The 25,898-nt window shown below is 38.1% G+C and overlaps 1 protein-coding gene across 1 annotated transcript in view; it reads left to right on the top strand.

Annotated features, from left to right (window-relative positions):
• Nucleotides 1–25,898, top strand: part of LOC103117211 (probable ATP-dependent RNA helicase DDX60) — a 99,700-nt gene that overhangs the window by 63,141 nt on the left and 10,661 nt on the right. Inside the window, exons 25-32 of the mRNA XM_007527223.3 lie at nt 503–661; nt 6,088–6,232; nt 7,346–7,498; nt 11,720–11,824; nt 16,209–16,409; nt 19,838–19,942; nt 20,200–20,341; nt 25,373–25,494. Of these exons, the coding sequence (XP_007527285.3) occupies nt 503–661; nt 6,088–6,232; nt 7,346–7,498; nt 11,720–11,824; nt 16,209–16,409; nt 19,838–19,942; nt 20,200–20,341; nt 25,373–25,494 (1,132 nt within the window). The remainder of the gene's footprint in view (nt 1–502; nt 662–6,087; nt 6,233–7,345; nt 7,499–11,719; nt 11,825–16,208; nt 16,410–19,837; nt 19,943–20,199; nt 20,342–25,372; nt 25,495–25,898) is intronic.

Below are 25,898 nucleotides of genomic sequence, written 5' to 3'. Positions count from 1 at the left end.
ATAGTTTCTTTGGCTGTGCAGAAGCTTTTCAATTTGATGTAGTCCCATTGGTTTGTTTCTGCTTTAGTCTTCCTTTAATTGGGTTTTATTCATCAAAGATGTCCTTGAGTTGTAGGTGGGAAAGTGTTTTACCACCTCAAGGACAGTACTAAAAATCAAATATATTTTCCAGGATGATAACAAAAGATGAAATTATGATCGTGTTTTATGTCTTGTTTTATTTATTTATTTCCCTTGATATTTTTTTTGCTGTTGTTGTTAGATGGGACAGAGAGAAATTGGGAAAGAAAGGGCTGATAGAGAGGCAAAGAGACAGAGAAGTGACTGCAGACTTGCTTTATCATTTGTGAATCCACCCCCCCACACACTCTGGTGGGAACCCAGGGACTCAAATCCGGGGTCCTTCCACACATCAATATGTGCACTTAACCTGGTGCACTGACCCTGTCTTTTATGTCTTGTATTCTTTTTAAGGCAAGGAATATTTTCTCATTTTTTCCAGATTCAACTTAGGGGATGTAGAACAAAGTGCTACAGATATGAGTGACTATCTTGAGAAGAAACAAGAAAGACAAAGATCTCACACAGCTGATAAAGAAGCCCATGCCATGGCTAACAAACTTCGGAAAGTCAAAAAATCCTTGGAGAAACAAAAGGCATTGTAAGCATTTAACTGGAAATTTGATGTTAAGAGGTTAATAAATTTAGTCCCAGTAAGAAATGTCGGGCTACCGTTGCGAGAGGGAGAGATGTCCCAGGAACTAAGCTCATGGCAATAAAGCAATACAAATCTTTATTAATTCGAGTGCCCTAGAGTCTGGCTCTAGCACACCTGGTTAAGCCATGTAGCGCCAACTGCAATGGCCGACGTCAGCTGTCCTCCTCCATGCCCGCCCTCCTCCAGGTCGGGAGACAGAAGACAAGACAGAAACAGAAATAGTTTGACAATACCATACATGGTTAGGAAAGGGTTAGAGAAAGGCAAAGGGTGCCCACAGGAATGGTATGGACCTCCCCAGCAACTGTTGCTAGGGGTTCAACTGGCAGGATCAGCAATACCCTGTAGGGAATTGGGAAGGAAACATTTAGTCATTTGTAAGACAAAACAGAAGATTGATATGTAGATAATAAAATGAGAGGCCAAAGTATCAAGGAATGTAGGGTGGAGCAGGCTTCATGTTTTTTAAGGAATGCCAGGCTTTGGCAGGAAGATGCAGGATATTTTTGTGGGGGATGGAAGACTTACATGGCCGCCAACCTTTTGAAGTTTATGTGTCCCCCCTTTTGCTCAACCCCTCTGAAGAGAGAGAGACTTATCAAGAGGGGCTCATCTTTCAGGTCTGCCAGGCTCCACCACATCCCAACAACCTCCCTACAAGAAACATGTGTAGTGATCCATTAAGTTTTAGTTGTTGCCTGCATTTATTTGCAAATAAATAAATGATTGAAGTGTGGAGATTAAGACTTGAATATTTACATAGTTTTTTTGTTACATAAATATGGAAACTGCACAGTTACTGCCCGTGAGACCTGGTACATTCAGCTCTCAAACTAAGCACGTCTTTTGACATGTTGGTTAGTCTGACTTTCAGGAAGGTCTCAGAAGTCAACACACATTGTCTGGGGTCACTACATGGAGATAGAGACTCACGTTACACAGTTGAATATATTGATAGAGTTGAATATATTGATAGAGTGAGCTTGAATATGGGACAAAAGCTCAAATTCATGTTTGATAGCACACTACTCATTTGACTTCTCTTTCTTCATGTTTAATTTTGACAACTCTGTCTTTAAATTGTTTCTCTCTCTTGACTGCTCTCTCTTAGGCACTTCCTACTTTAGAAGCTCATTGCTTATTCCTTGGGTGACTACAAAGGTCTTACTTTTGAACTCTGAGAACTTTAGACTCACCACTATTCAATTTTTCTAACAAATTGTCTTTCTAATATTCAAATTGACTGGATTTTCATGTATTTAATATGTTTTCTTGCTTAGGTGATAAAGTGTAAACATCCTGGTAAGGGTTGGTATGCCGATATGTTTTGTTTTTTTTGCTCAAAGACTTTCAGTTTCCTTACCAAAAATGATATACCTTTATGATGTTCCTAACATGACACTTTCTTCTACTTCTGTGCTTTTCCAAGGTCAGGCTCACACTTTCTTGTTATTCCCAAAACTTTCCCTCATAAGTTTTCCATCTTCTTTTTGGGTCTTTCCTTATTTTCTCTAGTTAACTTGCACTCATGCTGCAGGGAAGTTATTATAATGTGCTGTTGTTATGTTTTAAGTACCCTTGCCCCAGTTGTCCATATGCAATAAAATCTATATATTTTTCTCATTTTATTGCATTGTCTGGTCTGGGAAAGTTACTTCAAAAATATATTTTAATGTTCATTTACTTTAATGAGAAAGAGTGTAATTTTACCATATGCAGTGTCAGGAATTGATTTGGTACTTCATACATCCAAGTCCTGTGCTCTACTACTGAGTAACCTTCATGTATGCCATAAATATTTTTAAAATGAAAGCTATATACTTCTCTCAGTGTTAAAAAAGCTGTTAGAGCTTCCCTGACTAATATCTATCAAGTTCCAGTGAAAGTTAGAATTTGTTGCTCACTCTTCTGCATTTCTTTCTTCTGCTTGTTATACTGTGTCCAAAAAGACAAAAGGGGAAGAGCTCAGACATAGCACAGGAAGTGTCAGTTGTTTTTAGCAACTGATCTTTATATATATATATATATAAATTTATTTTCTTTTCGTGTCCTTGTTGTTTTATTGTTGTAGTTATTACTGTTGTCATCATTGTTGGATAGGACAGAGAGAAATGGAGAGAGGAAGGGAAGACAGAGAGGGCAAGAGAAAGATAGACTCCTGCAGACCTGCTTCACCTGCCTGTGAAGCGACTCCCCTGCAGGTAGGGAGCCCGGGGCTAGAACCAGGATCCTTAATGCCAGTCCTTGTGCTTTGTGCCATATGTGCTTAACACGCTGTGCTACTGCCCAACTACCTTTAGCAACAGATCTTAATTAGATAACTTTTCTTCAAGGCACCAGGAGCCACCATTTCGAATTGAGTAAGTGAGTAACAATATAAGCTATAAAAAATAAAGATGTTTTAGTGTTTATTCAACACCACCATTATATTGAGGAGAGGGTATCTCTGCCATGGCCCTCGGGCAAGTACAACTCTAGCTCTTCTCCATCTGCATTTATTCTCATAAAACTAGGAGAAAGTGGAGTTTAGGAGGCATGTCCACCACAGCTTACTCTCTTTAATTTCCCAGGTAGTTAAAAACTCATCAAAATAGAAACTTTGAATGTATTTGATTTGAATGCACTATATTTTAATTTGTTGTTGTAATTATTAAAAACATAAACAGACAACTCCACAGGGATTTTCATTAGTACTCTGCCCTATGCTATGTAAGCTTTAGTATCATATATTTCCATATTCTTGATATTATCTTTGGAGTTCAGAGTATTAGTAGTTGGAAGTGAGAATGATTTGGAGTGTTCTTTTGTTTTTTAATTTTTATTTCTAAAAAGGAAACAATGACAAAAAACATAGGATAAGAGGGGTACAACTCCACACAGTTCCCACCACCAGAACTCTGTATCCCATCCCTTTCCCTTATAGCTTCCCTATTCTTTATCCTTCTAAGAGTAAGGACCCAGGGTCATTATGGGGTGCAGAATGCGGAATGTCTGTCTTCTATAATTGCGTGCCCAACGAACATGGGTTTTGACAGGTAGACACATATTCCCAGCCTGTCTCTTTCTTTGCCTATAGGGCATAGCTCTGGGGAAGCAGGCCTCCAGAACACATTGATGGGGTTGTCTGCCCAGGGAAGTCTGGTTGGCATCATGTTAACATCTGGAACTTGGTACCTGAAAGAAGAGTTAACATATAAAGACAAACAAAATGCTGATTAATCAGGAACCTAAAAACTGTAATAGTGCAGATAAAGATTTGGGGAGTCTCCATTTTGTATATAGCTAATAGGCATATTTTAGTTATATTCCAAAAGGCCCATGACTATACTAGATTTTTTTTTTTCTGAGTCTGAAATCTGATATGTAGGTAGATCCAAGTTATTGTCTGGGGAGATGATGTTATGGCTGGAAAAAGGGCTAGAAAGCTGGATCAGGGAAGAGAGTAGCTCCCAAATATGGGAAAGGCATATAAATTTTGTTGGCTGTAAACCCTATAGACTTGATGTGATCTGGGGCCCATATTAAGCTTAGGAGGCTATGTGATCTTTACATCTCTGTAGATCTGAGCTCATATTCTGTGGTCATGAGTAGGAATGCTCCAAGCTGCCCCAATTTCGGGACCCATCTTCCTCAGGTAGAAGATAGAGTATGTTGTCCAGCCTCCCTTCAGAGGATGGAACATTCTCTACCATTGTTGATCCAAGTTGAGAGCAAGGTACTATGGGGGCCCACAAAGGGGTCCATTGTGTCATTCCTGATAGAGATGACTGGTAACAATGGAGAGAGTGATCTACTCAAAGGCTGATCATATCTGTTTGGGAATCCCAGGACTCCCCAACTAGGTCCCCAGCTGATGGAGTAGCCCGATGGTGACTAAAGAGTCATCATTAAAGTATCCAGTCCCTTGGCCTTATTCAGCTTTTGTAGTCCTTACCTTGATAAGGTTAGCTTTGGAGTGACTGAGGGAAGTGTAATAGGAAGTAGGTGAGGAGAGTATCTAAGTCTAAGTAGACACTATTTCATTAGAAACTTTATGGTGTCTTTGTAGGTCTTTCTACTTGCTTGCTGCATATACTGACTCACTGCAGACTATTGTGTACTTTTGCTTTCAGGCATATATTTTGCCCTAATTTATGGATACATGTGAACATCTGCCCTATCCTGGGACCTGGTCTATATCTAGGTTTTGGGGCTTTGTTAGGAAGTGAAACACCTGAAATGGAATTAGAGAATCCTATGAGAAAGGAAAGGTCTCAGCCAAGTAATGAGGCTGAAAGGTTGACATTCCATACCTGATGTCTCTGGACACAGTCTGAAGTGAAGCATACATACCAAGATGGTACTCCATGCATTGATTATTTTGGGATTAGCAGATAAAGAGTATTCTTCAATGCAAAGTTAAGATAACAAACTGGAAAAATCCAAGGAAAGATAAATAATTTGAAATTTTTAAACAGCTATTCTAGTGAGCAATATTAGACACTAGATTTTATTGCTTTGATGATGAAAGTGAGGGAATCTAAAGAGGACAGATGAAGAAGATAAGCAAAGGTATGGATTTTGCTAGTACGTTGCCTGAACCTGGTGTAACAAGGAGACATTGAGGCACCACAGTATTGTCCTGAGCAGGCAGATTTGTGCATTCCCTATCAGTCAAATACTAGATATGGGTCATTGCCCTATTTCTTGGACTGGTTGTAATCTTCTAGGTATTTCTGGAGGCTTGAGTCAGATGAGGGCAGTTTTCCAAGGAATGGGATAACCAAAAATCCTTGGCAACCAACTAATCTTAGAGCCTCTGTGGCAAACTAGTGAGGGAAGAATGGCCTGGGGATAACTTATTCATCAACAAGGACACCAACTTTACCTCCAAGACTAATGTCATGAAAACCAAGAAAGGGGAAATGACCGTCACTTTAGCAAATGCCACTACTTTAGCAAGGGGAAGTAGGACCATCTGGTTGGAAATGTATTTGGCAAGAAGGTTAGAGAAACAAAAGATAAGGGAACAGTAGGAGAAAATATGCATTGATAGGAGGATTTTCTGATGAGGGAACACAAATTCCAGAGGCAAATAAGGAAGTACATTTGAGGAAGAAAACCAAGTCAGGATAATAGGAATATATAACATGAATGAAAATTTCTGGGTAGTTAGGCATATCTGGGAAGTCTTGGGCTTCCTGTGTTGGCCAAGTGACCCAGGACAATGTTAGTAACTAGAGTATTGGACCTGAAAGCATGGGATCCCTGCAGTTTGAGTATCAGAATAATTCTCTGGTTCTCTCTCCTCTAACATGTTAATGAATAAATAAATATAAATATAAATAATACTGATCATCCATTACTTATAATTTAATTTTTATACACAGAGAAAAAGGCCAGAAAAAATCCAGAAAAAATGAACAAAGTTTAATACTTGAAGCTGAGCATGAGGATCTACGCAAGTTTCTAGACAAGAACCTGGAAATCCCTCAGGACTGCACATATGCTGATCCAAAAGTGATGGACATTGAGGTCAGAAATTAGAGTGAGGGCAGAGGGTAGATAGCATAATGGTTATACAAATAGACTCTTATGCCTGAGGCTCCAAAGTCCATAAGCCAGAGCTGAACACTGCTCTGGTAAAAACAAACAAACAAAAAAACAAACAAAAAAACTTAGAGTGAAGGACCAGGCGGTAGCACACTGGGTTAAGTGCACATAGTATTAAGTGTAAGGCCTAGAGCAAGGATCCCGGTTTGATTCCCCATTCCCCACCTACAGGGGTTTCACTTCACAAGCAGTGAAGCAGATCTGCAAGTGTCTATCTTTCTCCCCCTCTTTACAGTCTCCCCCTCCCAATTTCTCTCTGTCAAAAAGAAAAATAAGAAGAGGAACTTAAGAGTGAAAAAATTCTAGGAAGTGTCAAAGGAGTATCAAACATAGTAACTAAATCTTTATATAGTAACTCAATCTTGTCTTGAGAATTTGACTGATTCACAGTCCAAATAAGCATCCCCTGAGCATCTAAGGCAAAAACTTGTTCTGTATATTTGGGAAAATCTTCTCTCTTCCTTAGGAAGAAGTCTAAAGCTCCATCACAGAACCACTGTCCTTCAGTTAGGACCAGGTTTGCCCTACAGCTCCCCTGGGTGTTTATAGCTTTGTCAGTCCCTTTTACCCCTCAAAAGAAATGAAATGGTGCTCACCAATCTGATCAAACATCTGGAAGTGTTTCCTATTTATGTATTTATTTATTTCTTTGATATTGGATAGAGACAGAGATAAATTGAGGGGATGGGAAGATAGAGATGGAGAGAGACAGAGAGACACCTACAGCCCTGCTTCGCCACTCTTGAGTGAAGCTTTCCCCCTACAGGTGGGGACCAGGGGCTTGAACCTGGGTCCTTGTGCATGGTAGTGTGTGTGCTTAACCAGGTCTGCCATGGCCTGGCCCCTGGACGTATTTCCTAAAGTTACTGTTGCCACCACAAAATGTTTTTGGCTGCTTATAGATTCAATTCAAACAGGTTTTCTTTAGTCAAATTAATACATTGTAAGTCCGTTATTTCTATTTGAACATCTTGACTCTTTTAAAATGAACATTAGATAAATGATTAAACCCTCCGAACTCTTTGCTTCTTGTAGTCTCTGCAGATGGTGTTCAGTCGCCTTAAGTTCTCAAGAAGAGGTGAAGAACTAAAGGCTTTGGCAAGAAGGGGGATTGGATATCACCACAGAGTTCTGAATCAAAAAGAAAAACAATTTGTTGAGGTTCTCTTTAGGAAAGGATTTATTAAGGTAGGCAATTCTTTTTCATTCTATAATTGAAGCTATGTCCATAGAAAGTTAAAACTTTGGAAATGTAAAATATATATATATATACACACATATATATAAACACTATTTTCATCTAAGTATGTCTTCACTTTTGCACAAACCAAGCTGTAGCTGCATGTTTGATATCATTTGATTAAGGAAAGTCTGAAATCTACCTTTAAGGAGATTAAACTATTCCCTAAAAAGATACTTTTGTAAATACTTTGATAACGAAGCATGCCTATGATGATCTTGGAAAAGCTCTGCTTTTTATCTTACAATAGGGACTATTGTTTTCTGTTCATAAAATTTGGTTGCAGACATTCTTCTCTGGGCTCGAAAGACATTCATGATATAATTTAAACTAAATCTTTTTTTTTTAATGTGATAGCCGAGATAAGTTTATAGAAACACATAGTTTTCTTCCAGCCACTGCAATCTCAGTAGAGGTTTTAGATGCATTTCCCCATCACTGATAGCTTGATAGCAGACTAGAGGAAGATTGCCTTAAAATAGTTTGCAGATTGGCCCCTTGTTATGTTCCCTAAGAATGCTTGAGAATGGTCTGAGTAAACTCACAAAGAGGATTTGCATGTTTTAATCTTTAAAAGAAGGAACTGAATCTTTAAGGAAATTTAGCATTATACTTACAGATTCTTTTTAAAAATATTTATTTATTTATTCCCTTTTGTTGCCCTTGTTGTTTTATTGTTATAGTTATTATTATTGTTGTCATTGTCATTGTTAGATAGGACGGAGAGAAATGGAGAAAGGAAGGGAAGACAGAGAGGGGGAGAGAAAGACATCTGCAGACTTGCTTCACCACCTGTGAAGCCACTCCCCTGCAGGTGGGGAGCCGGGGGCTCAAACCAGGATCCTCACACAGGTCCTTGCACTTTGTGCCACCTGCGCTTAACCCACTGTGCTATAGCCCGATTCTCTCTACTTACAGATTCTTTTAACTTAAAAAACACCAAAAATATATCACTAGACTTAGCTTTTTGTTTAACTAGTAAAAAGTTATTTATTTATTTAATTAAAAAGTCAGTAATAATTGGAGACCAAACTTATTTTTCCTCCTTCCTTCCTTCCTTCCTTCCTTCCTTCTTTTCTTCCTTCCTTCCTTCCTTCCTTTCTCTTTCTTTCTTTCTTCCTTCCTTCCTTCCTTCCTTCCTTCCTTCCTTCTTTCTTTCTTTCTTTCTTTCTTTCTTTCTTTCTTTCTTTCTTTCTTTCTTTCTTTCTTTCTTTCTTCTTTCCCTCACTCTCCTCCCCCCTTCTCTTCTCCCTCCTCCTCCCCCTCCTTTTTTGCCTCCAGGGTTATCACCAGGGCTCAGTGCTGGCACTACAAATCACCTGCTCCTGAAAGCCATTTCTTTCTTTTCTTTATTTTCCATTAAAATAATATTCAGTAAAACAGAGACAAATTAAGTGGGGAGAGACAGAGAGGGAGAGAGAAAGATAGACATCCTGTAGACCTGCTTTACTGCTCTTGAGGCATCCCCACTGCAGGTGGGAAGTGGGGGCTGGGACCTGGATTCTTTCTTTCTTTCTTTCTTTCTTTCTTTCTTTCTTTCTTTCTTTCTTTCTTTATAAAATGGAAACACTGACAAGAAAATAGGATATGAGGAGTACAATTCCCACCACCAGAGCTGCGTATCCCAACCCCTCCCTGATAACTTTCCTATTCTTTATCCCTCTGGGAGTATGGACCCAGGGCAATTATGGGTACAGAAGGTGGAAGGTCTGGCTTCTGTAATTGCTTCCCCACTGAACATGGGCATTGACAGGTCAATCCATACTCTGATCCTGTCTCTCTCTTTCTCTAGTGGGGAAGGTCTTTGAGGAAGCAGGGCTCTAAGACACATTGATTGAGTTATCTGTCCAGGGAAATCTGGTTGGCATCATGTAGCATCTGGAACCTGGTTGCTGAAAAAGAGTTAGCATATAAAGACATACAAATTGTTGATTAATCATGAGCCTAAAGGTTGGAATATTGCAGATGAAGATTTGGGGTCTCCATTTTGGAAATAACTACTCGGTGAATTTAGTTATATACCAAAGGGCCCATGACTTTATTAGTTTTGCCTGAGTCTGACCTCTGATATGTAGGTGGACACAAGTTATTGTCTGGGGAGATGATGAAATGGTTGGAAAAAGGTCCAGAAAGCTGGATCAGGGAAGAGAGTTGCTCCCAAATATGGGAAAAGTGTACAAATACTGTTGACTGTAAATCCCATCAATTTGATCTGGGGCCTATATTCAGCATAGGAGCCTATGTAACCTCAACATCCCTATAAGTCTGAACTTGCATTCTGTGGTAATCAGTGGGAACATTCCGAGAACCTGGAATGTTGAGTGGGCCTTGCACTTAACTGGGTGTGCCATTGCCTGCTCCTGAGACCAAATTTTCTACATGTTTAGAAATTTAGGTAAAGAGGCACATCTATTTTGCTCATCATATTTTGCCTCTAAATTGGTACGAATTAAATAATAGTTACTTATGATTAATTTAATGAATAACTTAGATCCTATGAGAAAGTATACTGTAGTATTAGTGACGGTGTTGATACAGAGAATACATTTTAGGAAGTATTCTAGTTACAGTCTGAATTTAATCATCTTTTCCTATTTTGTTGCATTTTGATATAGTTTTCAATTACATGACATTTAGAAAAAATACTCTGCATACTTTAATATTTGTCAAAACATGAAGAATGATTAATAAAAAGAGGAAAAAAGTAATAAATTTATACATCTCTACTTGAAAGAAAGAGGAGAAGTGAATTACCTAAGAAACTTTAAGGTTTCCCCTGCTTTTTTTTTGTGATTAGTTATCATGGAAATCAGTTTCAAGAAACCTTAATTTTACTTTTATCAGTTAGCTATGTTATTTCCATAGATACATCCTCTACAAATATATTGTAATGATGAAAAAGGGTTTGTAAAATTATAATTCTGTCAGAGAAAAATTGCTTTTTCAGTAATTTATGATGGTGTTTGATAAATATATTCTTGTAATTTATTTTTATTATTGAGTAGAGACAGAGATAAATTGAGGGTGGGGATACAGAAAGAGAGATAGACACATGTAGCCCTTGTTTCACAGCTTGCCAAGTTTTCTCCCTGCAGGCGGGGACTAGGGGCTTGAATCTGGGTCCTTGTGCACTGTAGTGTGTGCACTTAACCAGATGAACCATCTCCTGGCCCCAAAAATATCTTCTTAGGATGTCGGGCTCTAGTGCAGCAGGTTAAGCGCAGGTGGCGCAAAGCACAAGGATCGGCATCAGGATCCCGGTTCAAACCCCGGCTCCCCACCTGCAGGGGAGTCGCTTCACAGGCGGTGAAGCAGGTCTGCAGGTGTCTATCTTTCTCTCCTCCTCTCTGTCTTCCCCTCCTCTCTCCATTTCTCTCTGTCCTATCCAACAATGACAACAACAATAATAACTACAACAATAAAACAACAAGGGCAACAAAAGGGAATAAATAAATAAAACTAATAAATTAATTAATAAAAAAAAGGACTACGAATGCCTGGTTAATGACTTTGGAGTTTGGTGTAGGACAATTAAACAAATAAAAAAAAGTACTTTAGAAAATCAGTAATACTGTGAAATTAACGTAGCATGGGTAGGGAAGTAATGAGTCTAAGGATTGGCTATTTTAGATGTGATGGTCCAGAAACTTCTCTGTGATCTTCAAGCAGGGAATTGAATGAACTGGATGTGCAAATATTTTAGGGAAAAAGATATTTGTTGCCAAGGTTTTGACTATAGCCCTACACTAAAAATGTTATTCATGTGTCCGTGAAGTAGAAAAGATGTGAATGTCCTTAAGACCTCTCATTTTCCTAGTGCAGTTTAGTGTGGTTAAGAGTTTCAGTAAATATGGTTAAGAGTTTCAATAAATAAGGGAAACTCAGAGCAGGATTTGACTGAATTTGTAGTAGTGCACCAAAGTAGAAATCTCTGGGTTGATGGTAAGTGTGGATTTTTGGCTTCATGCGGGGGTGGGAGGAGTGGGGGTTGGGGTGGGACACGTCTTTTGGTTGTGGGAATGGTGTTTATGTACACTCCTATTAGTTTGTAGTCATATAAATCACTGTTTAATTAATATGAGAGGGGAAAAACAGAAGTTTCAGTAAATGTATGACATGCTATTGAAATGGTATATCTGTAGAAGTAACTACTTTTATTTTCTTTTTAGGTCGTGACAGCCACTGGTACACTTGCTTTAGGGGTCAATATGCCTTGCAGATCTGTGGTTTTTGCTCAAAACTCAATTTATCTGGATGCTTTAAATTACAGACAGGTATTTCAACATGCACATACTTGTTGGTGCATTACTAAACTGGTCATAAAATAGTAAAAAATACATGTCTTTAGTTTCCAAACACATTACAATTCATGGCCTAGCACACGTGATGAGATTCATTCATATCTGACTGTAAATTTCAGTTGTGATGTTAGAAAATACATGAGGTTGAGATTATGTGACTAACACTAATCAGATGTATCTTGTGTAAGATGTATCTGGACTAAGGATGTTGATTACTATCCCACAGGGTTTGCAAAATTAAGTAATGCAATTTGTAGGAAAGATATACACTGAAGTTTTTCCATAGATATTTACTTATTTATTTCTCATGTACAAAATTACACTCCAGAGTTATCCCTAATACCTTTTTCTTCTGCTGCACAATCTACAGTCAAGCACATTTTATTCCTTTTCTAAAGTGGTGTCTTACAGTTTTTGTTTTCACCATATTTTTTAAATCATTGTTTTCCTTTTTTTCTTTTGGCAGGACAGAGAGAAATTGAGAAGGGTAGAGGATATAGAGAGGGACAGGTTCAGAGACACCAGGGATTTGGATCTGGGATGACCCTTACCCATATGGTAACATGTGCATTCAACCAGGTGAACTACTGCCTTGTCCATTTTATTTTATCACTTTATCGGCAGGAGTTAGTGGTATATGTTACAGTTGTTGACACATGGATATAATTCCTCATCTCTCTATGATAGATGTCCACAAAACGCTTCTCACCCTAACTTTACCACCATCATTCATCCATCCCCTTACTTCTCCTCCCTCATAGTTCTCTGGAGCAATAAATTACAGCTAGTCCAAGTTTTACTTTTTTTTTTCCCTATCTTTTCTTATGCTTCTTTTATTTTGTCTTTGTATTACTAAAAAAAACTTCTAATGCTTAATTTTCCGTTCACTGGGTAGACATTATAGTTTGTTTATGTGGTTTCCCTGATTAACAATCTCTAAAGAATATTTTGTCTAGTGCCATACTCAGCTATACCATTCAACAGTTGAGATTCTTTTTATTTATTGTGATAACTGAGACTTTAGAGCACCGCTCTGTCAATTATGATGTTCTATTTTATTTTTCTTGTTACTCTCTGAAGGGGATCTGACTCACGGTCTCATGTCTTTAGGGCGTATTCTTTTAAATGAGCAGTCTCTCAGGTAAGGTCTCAAATTTATAATCAAAGCTCCCCTTTCTCTCCTCTCTAATAATTTACTTCTTCTTCTATTATAAGTTTTACTTCTACTGAAGCAAGCACACTTATTTCCAAGTCTATCTCTCATTTCAACTTTTTAGTTCCCTCCTTGCTTCTATGCTGTTCATGAACTCTCCCCCCATATAATCATTTTTAATAAATATTTTATTTATGTTATTAGATAGAGACAGAAAGAACATGAGATGGAAGGGAGAGAGAGGGAGGGAAGGAATGAGGGAGGGAAAGAGAGAAAGAGAGAACTATAGCCCTGTTGCACCACTTGTAAAAATTTCCCCCTGCAGTTGGGGACCAGGGACTTGAACCTGGGTCCATGTGCTTTATAACATGTGTGCTCAACCAAGTGCACTACCACCTGGGCCCTCCTCCCATATAATCTTTGACAGTTTTATATTTAGGGCTCCAGAACTAGGGCACTATTGCATTTCAGTAGATAGACTTGGAAGTTGAAATGTCTAGTTTAGAATCTTGATATCTTCATGCCCTAGTTGTTATGTGTACTATGGTTCAGTTTCTAAATTGAGACTAATGACTATATCTGCCAAATAGGGGTGTTGTGTAATCTGTATAAAACACTCCAAGAAGTTAGCACAGTTTGGATATTTAATTAATGAGAACAAATATGACTTCTTTTCTTCACTTTATTTTGTTGTTATTGACTGGTCTTGGCCACTCTGGCCCACCTTTTGTTTTTAAAGCATTTTATTTATATTTTAAGTATTTGTATTTATTTATTTTTGGATAGAGACAAAGAGAAATTGAGAGGGAAACAGGGAGACAGAAAGGGAGAGAAACACCTGCAGTCCTTCCTCACCACTAGTGAAGATTTCTGTCTGCAGGTGGGGACCAGGAGGTTCAATTTGCAATCCTTGCACACTATAAGATGAGTGCTTTACCAGGTGTGCCACCAGCTGGCTCCTGAAGCTTCCACTTTTCTTTTTTTTTTTTAATTGATTTTAAAAAGGAGACATTAACAAAACCATAGGATAAGAAGGGTACAACTCCACACAGTTCCCACCACCAGATCTCCATATTCCATCCTCTCCCCTGATAGCTTTCCTATTCTTTATCCCTCTGGGGGTATAGACCCAAGGTCATTATGGGATGCAGAAGGTTGAAGGCCTGGCTTCTGTAATTGCTTCCCCGCTGAACATGGGCTTTGACTGGTCAATTCATACTTCCAGCCTGCCTCTCTCTTTCCCTAGTAGGGTGGGACTCTGGGGAACGGAGCTCCAGAAAACATTGGTGGGGTCATCTGTCCAGGGAAGTCTGGTTGGCATCATGCTAGCAATCTGGAACCTGGTGGCTGAAAAGAGAGTTAACATATAAAGCCATACAAATTGTTGAACAATCATGAACCTAAAGGCTGGAATAGTGCAGATGAAGAGTTGGGGGGCCCTTCATTTTGTAGATAGCTAGTAGGCATATTTTAGTTATATTTCAAAGTGTCTATAGCTATACTAGGTCTTTTTTTTTTTTCCTCTGAGCCTGAAATTTGATATGCAGGTGGATCCAAGTTATTGTCTAGGGAGATGATGTCATGGCTAGAAAAGGAACTGAAAGTTGGATCACGGAAGAAAGTAGCTCCCTAATATGGGAAAGGGGTATAAATATTGTTGACTGTAAACCCCATCGATTTGATTTGGTCTGGAGCTCATATTTAGCTTAGGAGCCTATGTGACCTCTGCATCCCTGTATATCTGAGCTCACATTCTGTGGTCATCAGTAGGAACATTCCAAGCTGCCCCAATATTGACCCATCTTCCTCAGGTGTAGCATAGAGTATGTTGTCTATCCTCCCTTCGGAGGATGGAACATTCTCTACCTTTGTTGATCTAAGTTGAGGGCAAGGTCTTATGTGGGGCCCACAAAGGGGCCTATTTTGTTGTTTCTGATCGAGATGACTGTAGCAATGGAGAGAGGGATTTATTTGAGGTCTAGGCTCACCATGCCTGTTTGGGAATCTCAGGACTCCCTGAATAGGGCCCCAGCTGATGGGGTTGGGTCACCTTTTTTAAGGAGAGAGGGGGGGGAGGGGGAGGGGGAGGGGAAGAGGGAGGGGGAGGGGGGAGGGGGGAGGGGGAGGGGGAGGGGGAGGGGGGAGGGGGGAGGGGGAGGGGGGAGGGGGAGGGGGGAGGGGGAGGGGGGAGGGGGAGGGGGAAGGGGAGGGGGAGGGGGGAGGGGGGAGGGGGAGGGGGGAGGGGGAGGGGGGGAGGGGGAGGGGGAAGGGGAGGGGGGAGGGGGGAGGGGGAGGGGGGAGGGGGGAGGGGGAGGGGGAGGGGGGAAGGGGAGGGGGAGAGGGAGGGGGAGAGGGAGAGGGAAAATCTTCTAATGCTGTTAGGGCTGGACTCAAACCTGGGTTGAGTAAATAGCAAATCAGATGTACAACCATTGGTTTTATATTTCTGGTCATTAGTTTGATTTTTATATGCATAATTTATTTTATTTATTTGTGCATTTTTATGGTGATGTGTAGATCAATACACTTGCATGTAAGAGAGAACAGAAGAAAAAGGAAATGAAACAGGGAGAGGTAGAAAAGGGTAAATTGGTGCTTCAGTTTCAGGGATAAGTGATCATTTAATCAGGGTCTATTCTTGTTTTTTTTTATATATATCACAATCCAAATATCTGGTATGATTATTGGCATAAATAGGTAGATAATAATGATAAATGTCTAATTTTTAATCTTATTTTAGTCATGGTAAATTTTCTAAGTGCTACAAAGTTGGATTGTAATTTGTTAATTATTGGTTGGAATTATTCAATATTTACTTGCTCAGATCCAGTATAAAAGACTCAAATCTGGAGTCAGCTGTAGCGCAGCCGGTTAAGTGCATGTGGCACAAAGAGCAAGGACTTGTGGTTGGAGCCCTTGCCTCTCCACCTGCAGGGGAGTCGCTTCACAAGCAGTGAAGAAGTTCTGCAGGTGTCTATCTTTCTCTCCCCCTCTCTGTCTTCCCTTCCATTCTCCATTTCTCACTGTCCTATCTAACAATGACATCAACAACAATAATAACTACGACAACAACAGAAAACAACAAGGGCAACAAAAAGGGAAAATAAATATAAATAAATATAAAAAAATAAAAAGACTTAAATCATATTCTGACCAAAAAGGCATTTAGAGAAACTTGACTTTGTCATTCTACTCTATTTCCAGATGTCTGGACGTGCTGGAAGAAGGGGTCAAGATTTGACAGGAGATGTATTTTTCTTTGATATTCCATTACCCAAAGTAGAAAAACTTATAAAATCTAAAGTTCCTAAACTGAGAGGCCAGTTTCCTCTCAGCGTGAGCTTGGTATTGCGACTCATGTTGTTGACTTCCAAAGGAGATGACCCAGAGGATGCAGAGGCAAAGGTATCATGCTGGACATTGTCTGAGGTTGACTTTGTCACCAAGTTCCACTGTAGTTGGATCTAGAAGACTATAGTAATAACTTTAGTTTCAAAAATCTGTAATGCCTTGTAGTCTGATATACTTCGGTAGGAAGGATAATCATTGGATTTGTCCCTTCTATCAGATATAAAATTTTTAACTGGATGGGCATTTAGAATTTCCCCAGGTTACTGTTTTCATGTGTTTTCATGTTTTTCACATATATGCTTTGTCTCATAGTAGTTTGCGTGCTTAATTTAAAATAAAAGGACCTGAACTCCTTTATTCTATCAGTAAGAACAAAATGTTGTATTATCATAGTAAAAGAATTATTTTTTTCATAAAAACTAGCTTAATATCATTATAATAATATTTGGATATTGTAGAAAGTTTTTTAAAAAGGATGAAAGCATACACACAGTCCTACTATCAAAAATAATTATATTATTATTTAGGTAGTTTGGGATAATTTTTCTAGGCATAAGTGTATACTTAGTTTTTAATCAGTCATGAAATATGTGTCTTTCTAGCTTTGTCATATTTTACTTATTTCCTCTGTATTTCTTACTGTAATATAAGCATTAAAAGACTAAGGATGTTTGTGTTAACCCCTGATGTAGACATTTATTAAAATTTGTAGCACTATTAAGTAATTTTGAGATGACCAGTTTTCTTATAAAATGTTGACTTATTGTGAAAATTTCAACTTTATCATTTTTGAATGAAAATACATTTATCTAAAAGAGATGTTTATCAAGAAATAGAATGTATTAATTTTCTTTTACATTCATTCTCTGCTCGGTGAAACTAGTTTTGGGCTTCAAATCTCAGTATTTTAATTGTTTCATGTTGTTGATTAAAAGTTTATTGTTTTCTTTTGCTAATCTTACTTGTTTATATGGATGTTGTTAGTCATTATAAGTATATGTTGTCATCAGAATTCTTACTACTTTAATAAGCTTTTCATTATGTGATCTACATCTTAAAGCTACCTTGCACCATCATTACTATTCTATTGCTATCTATTCTAAATATAGATTTAAGTGGGGAAAATGAAAAGGCATTTAGGAGTTTTCAGAAGATACCACATCACTATAAAGATGACGGTACAACTCTTTCTCCCCTTCTTTCCCTCTATTTTTCTTTTCTTTCCTCTTCTCCTTCCTCCCTTCCTCTTTTTCTACTCCCTTTCTTCCCTTTCTTTTTTCTTCTCCTTATTCCCTAAAGCTTATTCCCTAGCTTTGTCAGTGGCTGACAGATTCCTTACAGGTTCTACAAACTCTCAGAATTAAAGACAGCCGATCTTAAATTTAGATGATCTTGGAAAGTTTTTTTTCAATTGAATTCTTTTAGATAACTTATTGGACAGTTGCAGAACATCTGGTCTGCTAACTCTCTTACTCTCACAAATCAATACTTTATCTTTGTTTACCTTTGTTCATTGGTTTTGTTCAACCTTATTTAATGATTTTGTGACAAGATCCCAGACCATAAAATAATATATTTTACTTTCTTCCAGGTCAATCCAAAAGCTATAAGCTTTCTCTCTTTTATTTTCTTTTTTCATTGTTAGATGGTGGAGTGGAAGGAGAGGGACAGAGACAAAGAGAAAGGTAGAAATGGGTGGATAACTGCAGTAGTTTTCTATTGATTTTAACCAGGAGCTTAAACGTTGGCCCTCATGCATGACAATGTGTGCATTCTAGCAGGTGTTCCACCAGACTGGCCCAAGATATATGCTCTTAATTTTTTTAAATTCGATTTGTGTATATATTACAAAATTGTTTAGTAATATATTTCATTTCTGACCATTCTATTCTGTATGACTTGTATTTTTTACTTTTTAATGTTATATTTATTTATTTATTGGGTAGAAATGCCAGAAATTGTGAAGTAAGGGGAAATAAAAAGTAAGAGAGACAGAGAGACACCAGAAGCACTGCTTCACCTGTTGCAATACTTCCCCCCTACAGGTGGGGACCTGGAACAGCAAAATACAACATGCAAGTAAAAATACAAGGATAGTTAGGAGGTGAAGACAGGAAGGAGAAAGTTTATGCCAATGTTTTGTTTTTTTTTTTAATCATTTTAGTGGTGGTTTAGTAAAGGTTTACAGTACTGTAAGATTACTGTCACACTGCATTCGTCACTGAAACTCTTTTTTGCCTTTCCCCGTGCCATAGTCCTCACAAAGTATTGGGGACAGTTAGGTTGCATTTTATTTATTTTTTTTGCAATTGTGTATGTTTCAGTTCTTTCTATTCTGCATATTAAAAAGCCTTTGGTAGTTTTCCTTCACCCCCTTCCTTACTTCATTAAGTATAATCACCTCCAATTCTATCTATTTTGTCTTCCTGTAGGACACAATATAATCTTTTTAATTCCAGAGTAGTATTCCACTGAATATATAACCCATAATTTCTGTCCTTTTTATTTATTTAATTTTTTGCCATCAGGATCATTGCTAGGGCTGTGTCTGCATGATGACTCCCAACAACCTCTACTTTGTTTTTCTTATCCATTTTCCTTTATTCTGGTAGAGACAGAGAAAAAGAGAGTGACTGAGATTGCAGAACTGCTTCATTGCTTAACACACCCTACCCCTACACACACACACACACACACACACACACACACACACACACACACACACACACACACACTCACATGTAGATGCTAAAAACTCTACTGGATGTGTGATTGTCACAATTTCATTGTTTATTTATCAAGTTTTTCATTGATAAGCCAATATTCCCAAGATTTTCATTTGAGTTTCCACAGAAAATCAAGACAGACCAGAATAACCAGTTTAGGATAGACTACTTTGAATAGTTTCATCAGATTATGAGATACACAGGTAATTGCTCGGTAACCTACCTGAACTTTGAATTATTTAAGACAGAAGTAATAATTGGTTTGTTGAGTTATAACCAGTTAAAGAAGGAATTGGGAGTATATACTGGGGATTGATTATTTTTTATATGAAAGACTTGTTCTTAGGCATATTTTAACTATCTTTAGGAATTTACCTCCCAACCAGAAAAATCTATTTCTCACTTTTTGAAGCATAAGAGGGCCTTTGTGCATTTTCATTGCTCTGGGCTGTTTTTTTGTTTTTTGTTTGTTTGTTTTGTTTTCCATTTAGACAGGCGGGAAGAGGATGGAGGCAGAAAAAAAATCACAAACCACTTTTGTGACAATTGAATGTGGTACAGAGACACAAACCTGGGCTGTGTGCATGACAAGGCAGGTGACCCAACTAGGGAGCTACTTCTTCAGTCTCAGAAATATTTTACCTTTGAGATATCAAAACATCATAATGGATAAGAGATTTAAAAGGAAATTCCGGTATATTTATATGTAATTTATTAACACCAAGATTGTGCGACTGAAGGTACTCTTCCATATAGGTGCTGTCAGTGCTTAAGCATTCACTGATGTCCTTCAAACAACCCAGAGCCCAGGACATGTTAAAGCTTTATTTCTTGTTTACTCTGCAGCTACTGGTGAAAGAGGTATGGTTGTGCTTTCTCTTTTTGTGACATAGTATCTGTACTTTATTTTTACTATGCTGAATGCCTGTAACCTTTAGAAGATTGTCCCTAATGATTATATCACTAATAATTACTATTACTGTTATCATTATTGAGCCAGGTAACAGTTATCATTCTTCCTTATATTGTAATTAAGTACTATTTTAAATTTGGTTAATATGTTATTAATGCATGTATTGAGATGAATCAGCAAATCAGTGTATTTCATTCCTTTTCAGGGCTATTTGGATCAAGAAGGTAATCCAACTGGATTTGCTGGACTTGTCTCACATTTGCATTATCATGAACCTTCTAATCTAGTCTTTGTCAGTTTTCTTGTAAAAGGGCTTTTCCATGATCTCTGTCAGCCAACCAGGAAAGGTAAGTGCAGTATTTTTTTATATTATCTAAAAATGGCAACAGAATCTAGAATGAAGCTGGCATTTCAGGAATATTTTTCCTAAAAATAAATTGCTAATTTGCATTTGAATAATTTAGAGGTACCAAATAGATAAAACAGATGTTTAATAATATAGATTATATATAATCAGTAATATTTTGACCTATTTAAACGTTACAAGATTTTCAGAGTATTATCTTCAGTATTTCATACAGTATTCACATTTATAAATGAAATCATGCAGTATTTGTCTTTTTCCTTGTGGCTTATTTCACTGAATATGATTCCTTCAAGTTCTATCTAACATATGGAAAAGAAAAGATTTTATCATGTCCCCCACAACCTCTGCAGTATTTATTTTTCTATACTTTATGTTGTCTGATGGTATTTCATTGTTGTCTCTATTTGCAATTCTCTGACCTTCAGTGACTTGAAGCAAATTTTTTTCTCATGTCTGTTGGTCTGTTGAATCTCTTCTTTGGTGAATATTCAGTTCATATCCTGTCCATATTTTTGTTGTTGTTGAGTTTGGTGAGTTCATTATATATTTTGGATATTAGCCTTTTGTCTGATGTGTGGCATGTAATCTTCATAATTTTTACTTGCTTCTGGCTTGTTTGAGACTTTTTTCTGGGATTCTGTCCTGATTCATTATTGAAGTTTATCTCCCTATTATTTTTAGTGTTTTTGAATAGATGTGGCAAGGGTCTTTACATGTATAGGCCTTTACAATTATTCCCTGCTACGTTTTTCTGCTTCCTGCGCTATACACAGTTGAGCTTGAGCCTGACAGTATCTGAAGTGATTTCTGGAGTGGAAGTGCGTTAGATCTTGCTTCATTCACAGATCTTGGAAATTCCCATTTTTATATTTATTTATTTATTATTTTTTATTTAAGAAAGGATTAACAAAACCATAGGGTAGGAGGGGTACAATTCCACACAATTCCCACCACCCAATCTCCATATCCCACACCCTCCTCTGATAGCTTTCCCATTCTCTGTCCCTCTGGGAGCATGGACTCAGGGTCATTGTGGGTTGCAGAAGGTAGAAGGTCTGGCTTCTGTAATTGCTTCCCCGCTGAACATGGGCGTTGACTGGTCGATCCATACTCCCAGTCTGCCTCTCTCTTTCCCTAGTAGGGTGGGTCTCTGGGGAAGCGGAGCTCCAGGACACATTGGTGGGGTCTTCAGTCTAGGGAAGCTTGGCCGGCATCTTGATGACATCTGGAACCTGGTGACTGAAAAGAGAGTTAACATGCGAAGCCAAACAAATTGTTGAGCAGTCATGGATCCAAAGCTTGGAATAGTGGAGAGGAAGTGTTAGGGGGATACTCACTGCAAACTCTAGTGTACTTCTGCTTTCAGGTATATATTTTGCAGTAGTTTACGGATATGTGTGAATATATGCTCTCTCTCACAGAAACTGGTGTATATCTAGGTTTTGGGACTTTGTTAGAAAGTGAACCACCTGAGATGGAATTAGAGTATACTATGAAAGGAAAGGTCTCACCCGAGTAATGAAGCTGAAGGGTTGTCATTCCACACGTGAAGTCTTTGGACACAGTCTGAAGTGAAGCATGTTGAGGTGGCAATCATTGTGTTGGTTAGGTTGTGATCGGCAGATGCAATATTATTTTATATGGATTGGGGGAAGCATATGGGAAAGTGGGCCCTATCCAAGGGTTCCAGGACTGGGGGAAGTAGAGGCTCTATAGTGGAGATGTGAGGTTCCTGCTATCTTAGGGTTCAAAAAGATAATCGATAGTTAATGTTATCATCACATTATTTGGTAATTGGGTTAACTTTGAAAAGTCCTTTTGTTAGGGTTTGCTGTACAGTATCCAGTATCTTGTATATAGCTGTGCTATTGGTTGCTTCTGATCTACTTGGTCTAGGCTTTTGAGAGAGTCTGCATATCAAAGACACAGCCTATATATTGAAAAGATTCAGTTTGTGTTTTGAAAAACTTCGAGACATACAATTAATTTTTCCCCTCTTGTATTAACTAACTAGTGATTTATATGACTACATTTTACTAGGAGTGTACATAAACACCATTCCCACCACCAAAAGACTGTGACCCATCCCTCCCACCCACTCCCACTCCCCACTGTCCCAGGAAGCTGCATGTCTACCCCTCACCACAGGGCTTTTACTTTGGTGCCCTACTTACAATTTGGTCAGGTCCTGCTTTTAGTTTCCCTTTCAGATCTTCTTACTCAACTTCAGTTGATGAGTGGGATCATCCCATACTCATCTTTATCTTTCTGACTTAGTTCACTTAACATAATTCCTTCTAGCTCTGTCCAAGATGGGTCAGAGAAGTTAGGTTCATTGTTCTTGATAGCTGCATAGTATTGCATTGTATATATATAACACAGCTTTCTCAGCCACTCATCTGTTGTTGGGCACCTGGGTTGCCTCCAGGTTTTAGCTATTATGAATTGTGCTGCTATGAACATAGGAGTACACACCTCTTTTTGGTTGGGTGTTATGGAGTCCAGGAGAGGAATTACTGGATCATATGGAAGGTCCATGTCTAGCCTTGTGAGAGTTTTCCAGACTGCTCTCCACAGAGGCTGGAACAATTTACATTCCCACCAGCAATGTAAAAGTGTTCCTCTGTCCCCACAACCTCTCCAGCATTTGTTGCTGCTGTCCTTTTTGATGTATGCCATTCTTACAGGAGTGAGGTGGTATCTGAGTGTTGTCTTAATTTGCATTTCTCTGACAATCAGTGACCTAGAGCAGTTTTTCATATGTTTGTTAGCCTTTTGGATCTCCTCTGAGGTGAATGTTTTGTTCATATCCTCTGCCCATTTTTGGATGGGGTCATTTCCTTTTTTGGTGCTAAGTTTGCTGAGCTCCCAATTTTTATATTTAAACAAAAATCTTTTAAAGATAAACCCTACAAGTAATGTATACTTTTTATTTAAAAATTTCATTGTTTTTCTAGGTTTTTTTCTATATTCTCTGGGGCTTCAGCACTTCAGTCAACTTTTTCAGATATGAATACAGAGGTAGAAATAGAAAGACAGAGAAACACCATTATCATCTGAGTCATGGCCATGACAAGCAAGCACACTGTCAAACTGAGCTATCTAGATGACTTAAGTTTCCTATAGTGTCTTGTTCCCAGTTGATTCAATCTATTTTATATTATATGTCCTTATATCCAGTCACTTAATAGTAGAATCATTGCGCATAGATGGGTCATTGTTTTATGAGATAAGGGTGCTTTGGCTGAAAGGTAGTAAGATACAAACAGGACAAAATGATTAATGAACAGAAAACAAAAAGTAGTAGGGGAAGAGTAGATGAAAATGGGATCTTAGGGTAGAAAGAAGTGAAGAATTTTAGGTATGCTCCTAGGGACCTATGACTTTCATGGTCTTTACTCGAGTTTGATAGCTAACATGAAGTTGGGCAAAATATTGCCTGAAAAGACTGTGCCAGAGTTGAGAATAGGGCTAGAAAGTTGGATTAAGGCAGAGAGTAGCTCCCAATCTTGGAAAAAATATCTATGAACAAAATAGTTTATTCCACACACCTGATCCAGGCTCATATATATTTATTAGAAACTACATTTCAGTGCTGTGTTGTGAAGAATACAGAGTAAATTAGGTTAACAGTTTCTCAACTCACATGGTATTTTGTCATCTTCAAAGGAAGTTGGACAAACTGAGGCAAACAACACTGTAAATACACAGAATAAGTAGAACTGGGACAAAAGAAATATATAGCAAACAACAGGTGAGTGCAAATAGACAAAGAAAAGGTCAGGCCTTACAAGATCTAAGGAGGAAACTGTCTAATTGGGTAGTAGTGTTTTGAACAAGTCAGCTAGAAGAGAACAGAGTTCAGGATAGTGGTAACTTCAAACTGGCTGCAGGTTAATTCTAGATGCTCAGGAAGTGAGGAACCTTTTATCTTCTTGTTATGTGATCTACAAATGCTACCATGTTGAGAAGGACCCTCTAGGATCTTTCTGACTGCATTTTAAACAAGTTTATTATTATTATTTGGTGAAATATTTATTTATTTATTTTCCCTTTTGTTGCCCTTGTTGTTTTATTGTTGTAGTTATTATTGTTGTTGTTGTATAGGACAGAGAGAAATGGAGAGAGGAGGGACAGACAGAGAGGAGAAGAGAAAGACCCCTGCAGACCTGCTTCACCACTTGTGAAGCGACTCCCATGCATGTGGGGAGCCGGGGCTCAAACCTGGATCCCTATCCCGGTCCTTGCGCCTTGCACCACATGCACTTAACCTGCTGCGCAACACCTGACTCCTTGGTGAACTATTTTTAAAGGCCTTAGCAACTGGACTGGAGATTAGATTATCTTTCTGAAGATTCTTCTTCTAGCGTTTGCCCTTCTTCCATAGCCAGTTAACAGCGTCAGGTTGAAAGCTGTCAGGAGCTGCTTGTTGCTGGCTTTGAAAGTGATTGGGATCCATGTGGATTCAGTCGGCTAGGAAGGATCCTCAGTTTCCCCAATGAATGGGTACTCACGGGATGCACCACGAGAAGGTCGATCCAATGTATCACAAATGTGATGCATTTCTGAAGCACTGACATGCATCAACGATTATTGAGTAGGTGAGAGAAATAAACAATATTTTAGGCAAACTCTTCACTCACTAGCACAGGTTGAAGGAGGTATCATCCTGGTAAAGCAATTTATGGATGAAATGACAAGGGGTTATAGTGGGGAAGACTGGAGGGTTTTGGTACTTTGTTGGTAAGTGTAATTTGATAACATATGTTTGCAGTGCTATTACTCTACTCCACAAACATTTATGATATTGTAAACCAATGTTACCTCAATTAAAATAATAGGCAATGATGAAAAATATACCAGTATATTATCATTCCATAGTTGCTATTAATTGTAATAAAATTTTAGTTTCTGTGAAATTAAGTATGTTGTAACATTCACTTCAAACATTAAAAGACTGAATTGACAGGCTTTATTGCCTTAATATTATAAGATACTTTGTTTTGTACAGGCTCAAAATCTTTTTCTCAAGATGTTATGGAAAAGCTTATGTTAGTACTGGCACATCTTTTTGGAAGAAGATATCTTCCGGCAAGGCTCCAAGACACTAAACCCAAATTCTACCAATCAAAGGTAAAATTTATGATTCTGATATTATTTAATAATAAGTGTAAGTTTCCCCATACAAATCTATCAAATGGTTAAATGCCATAAGTAGAATAAGATAAAATTTTTTACTCATGATTTCCATTTGATCATATCACATCAGATAGCATTTAACAACTAAGGAAAAATGTGAGTAATGTTACACTATGCAGACTGTAGTAATCCTCTCATTGAACCTGCAATTCTGTGAAGGTATTTTTCTTTTACCTTAAAGTAAGACTATACACAGGATCTGTATGTTGTGAAATATGTCTTCACTTAAAAATATTAGAATAATCATCTAAGAAACTCTCCTTTAGCAGAGATTAAAAGCATTAAAACTCTTTTCTAATTTTATAACATTATAGCTATCATAACTCACTATTATTAAG

This window comes from Erinaceus europaeus, chromosome 2, assembly GCF_950295315.1.
Source record: "Erinaceus europaeus chromosome 2, mEriEur2.1, whole genome shotgun sequence".
Taxonomy (NCBI): domain Eukaryota; kingdom Metazoa; phylum Chordata; class Mammalia; order Eulipotyphla; family Erinaceidae; genus Erinaceus; species Erinaceus europaeus.
The sequence above is the reverse complement of the archived record's forward strand: the minus strand, read 5'-3'. Positions and strand labels throughout refer to the sequence as shown.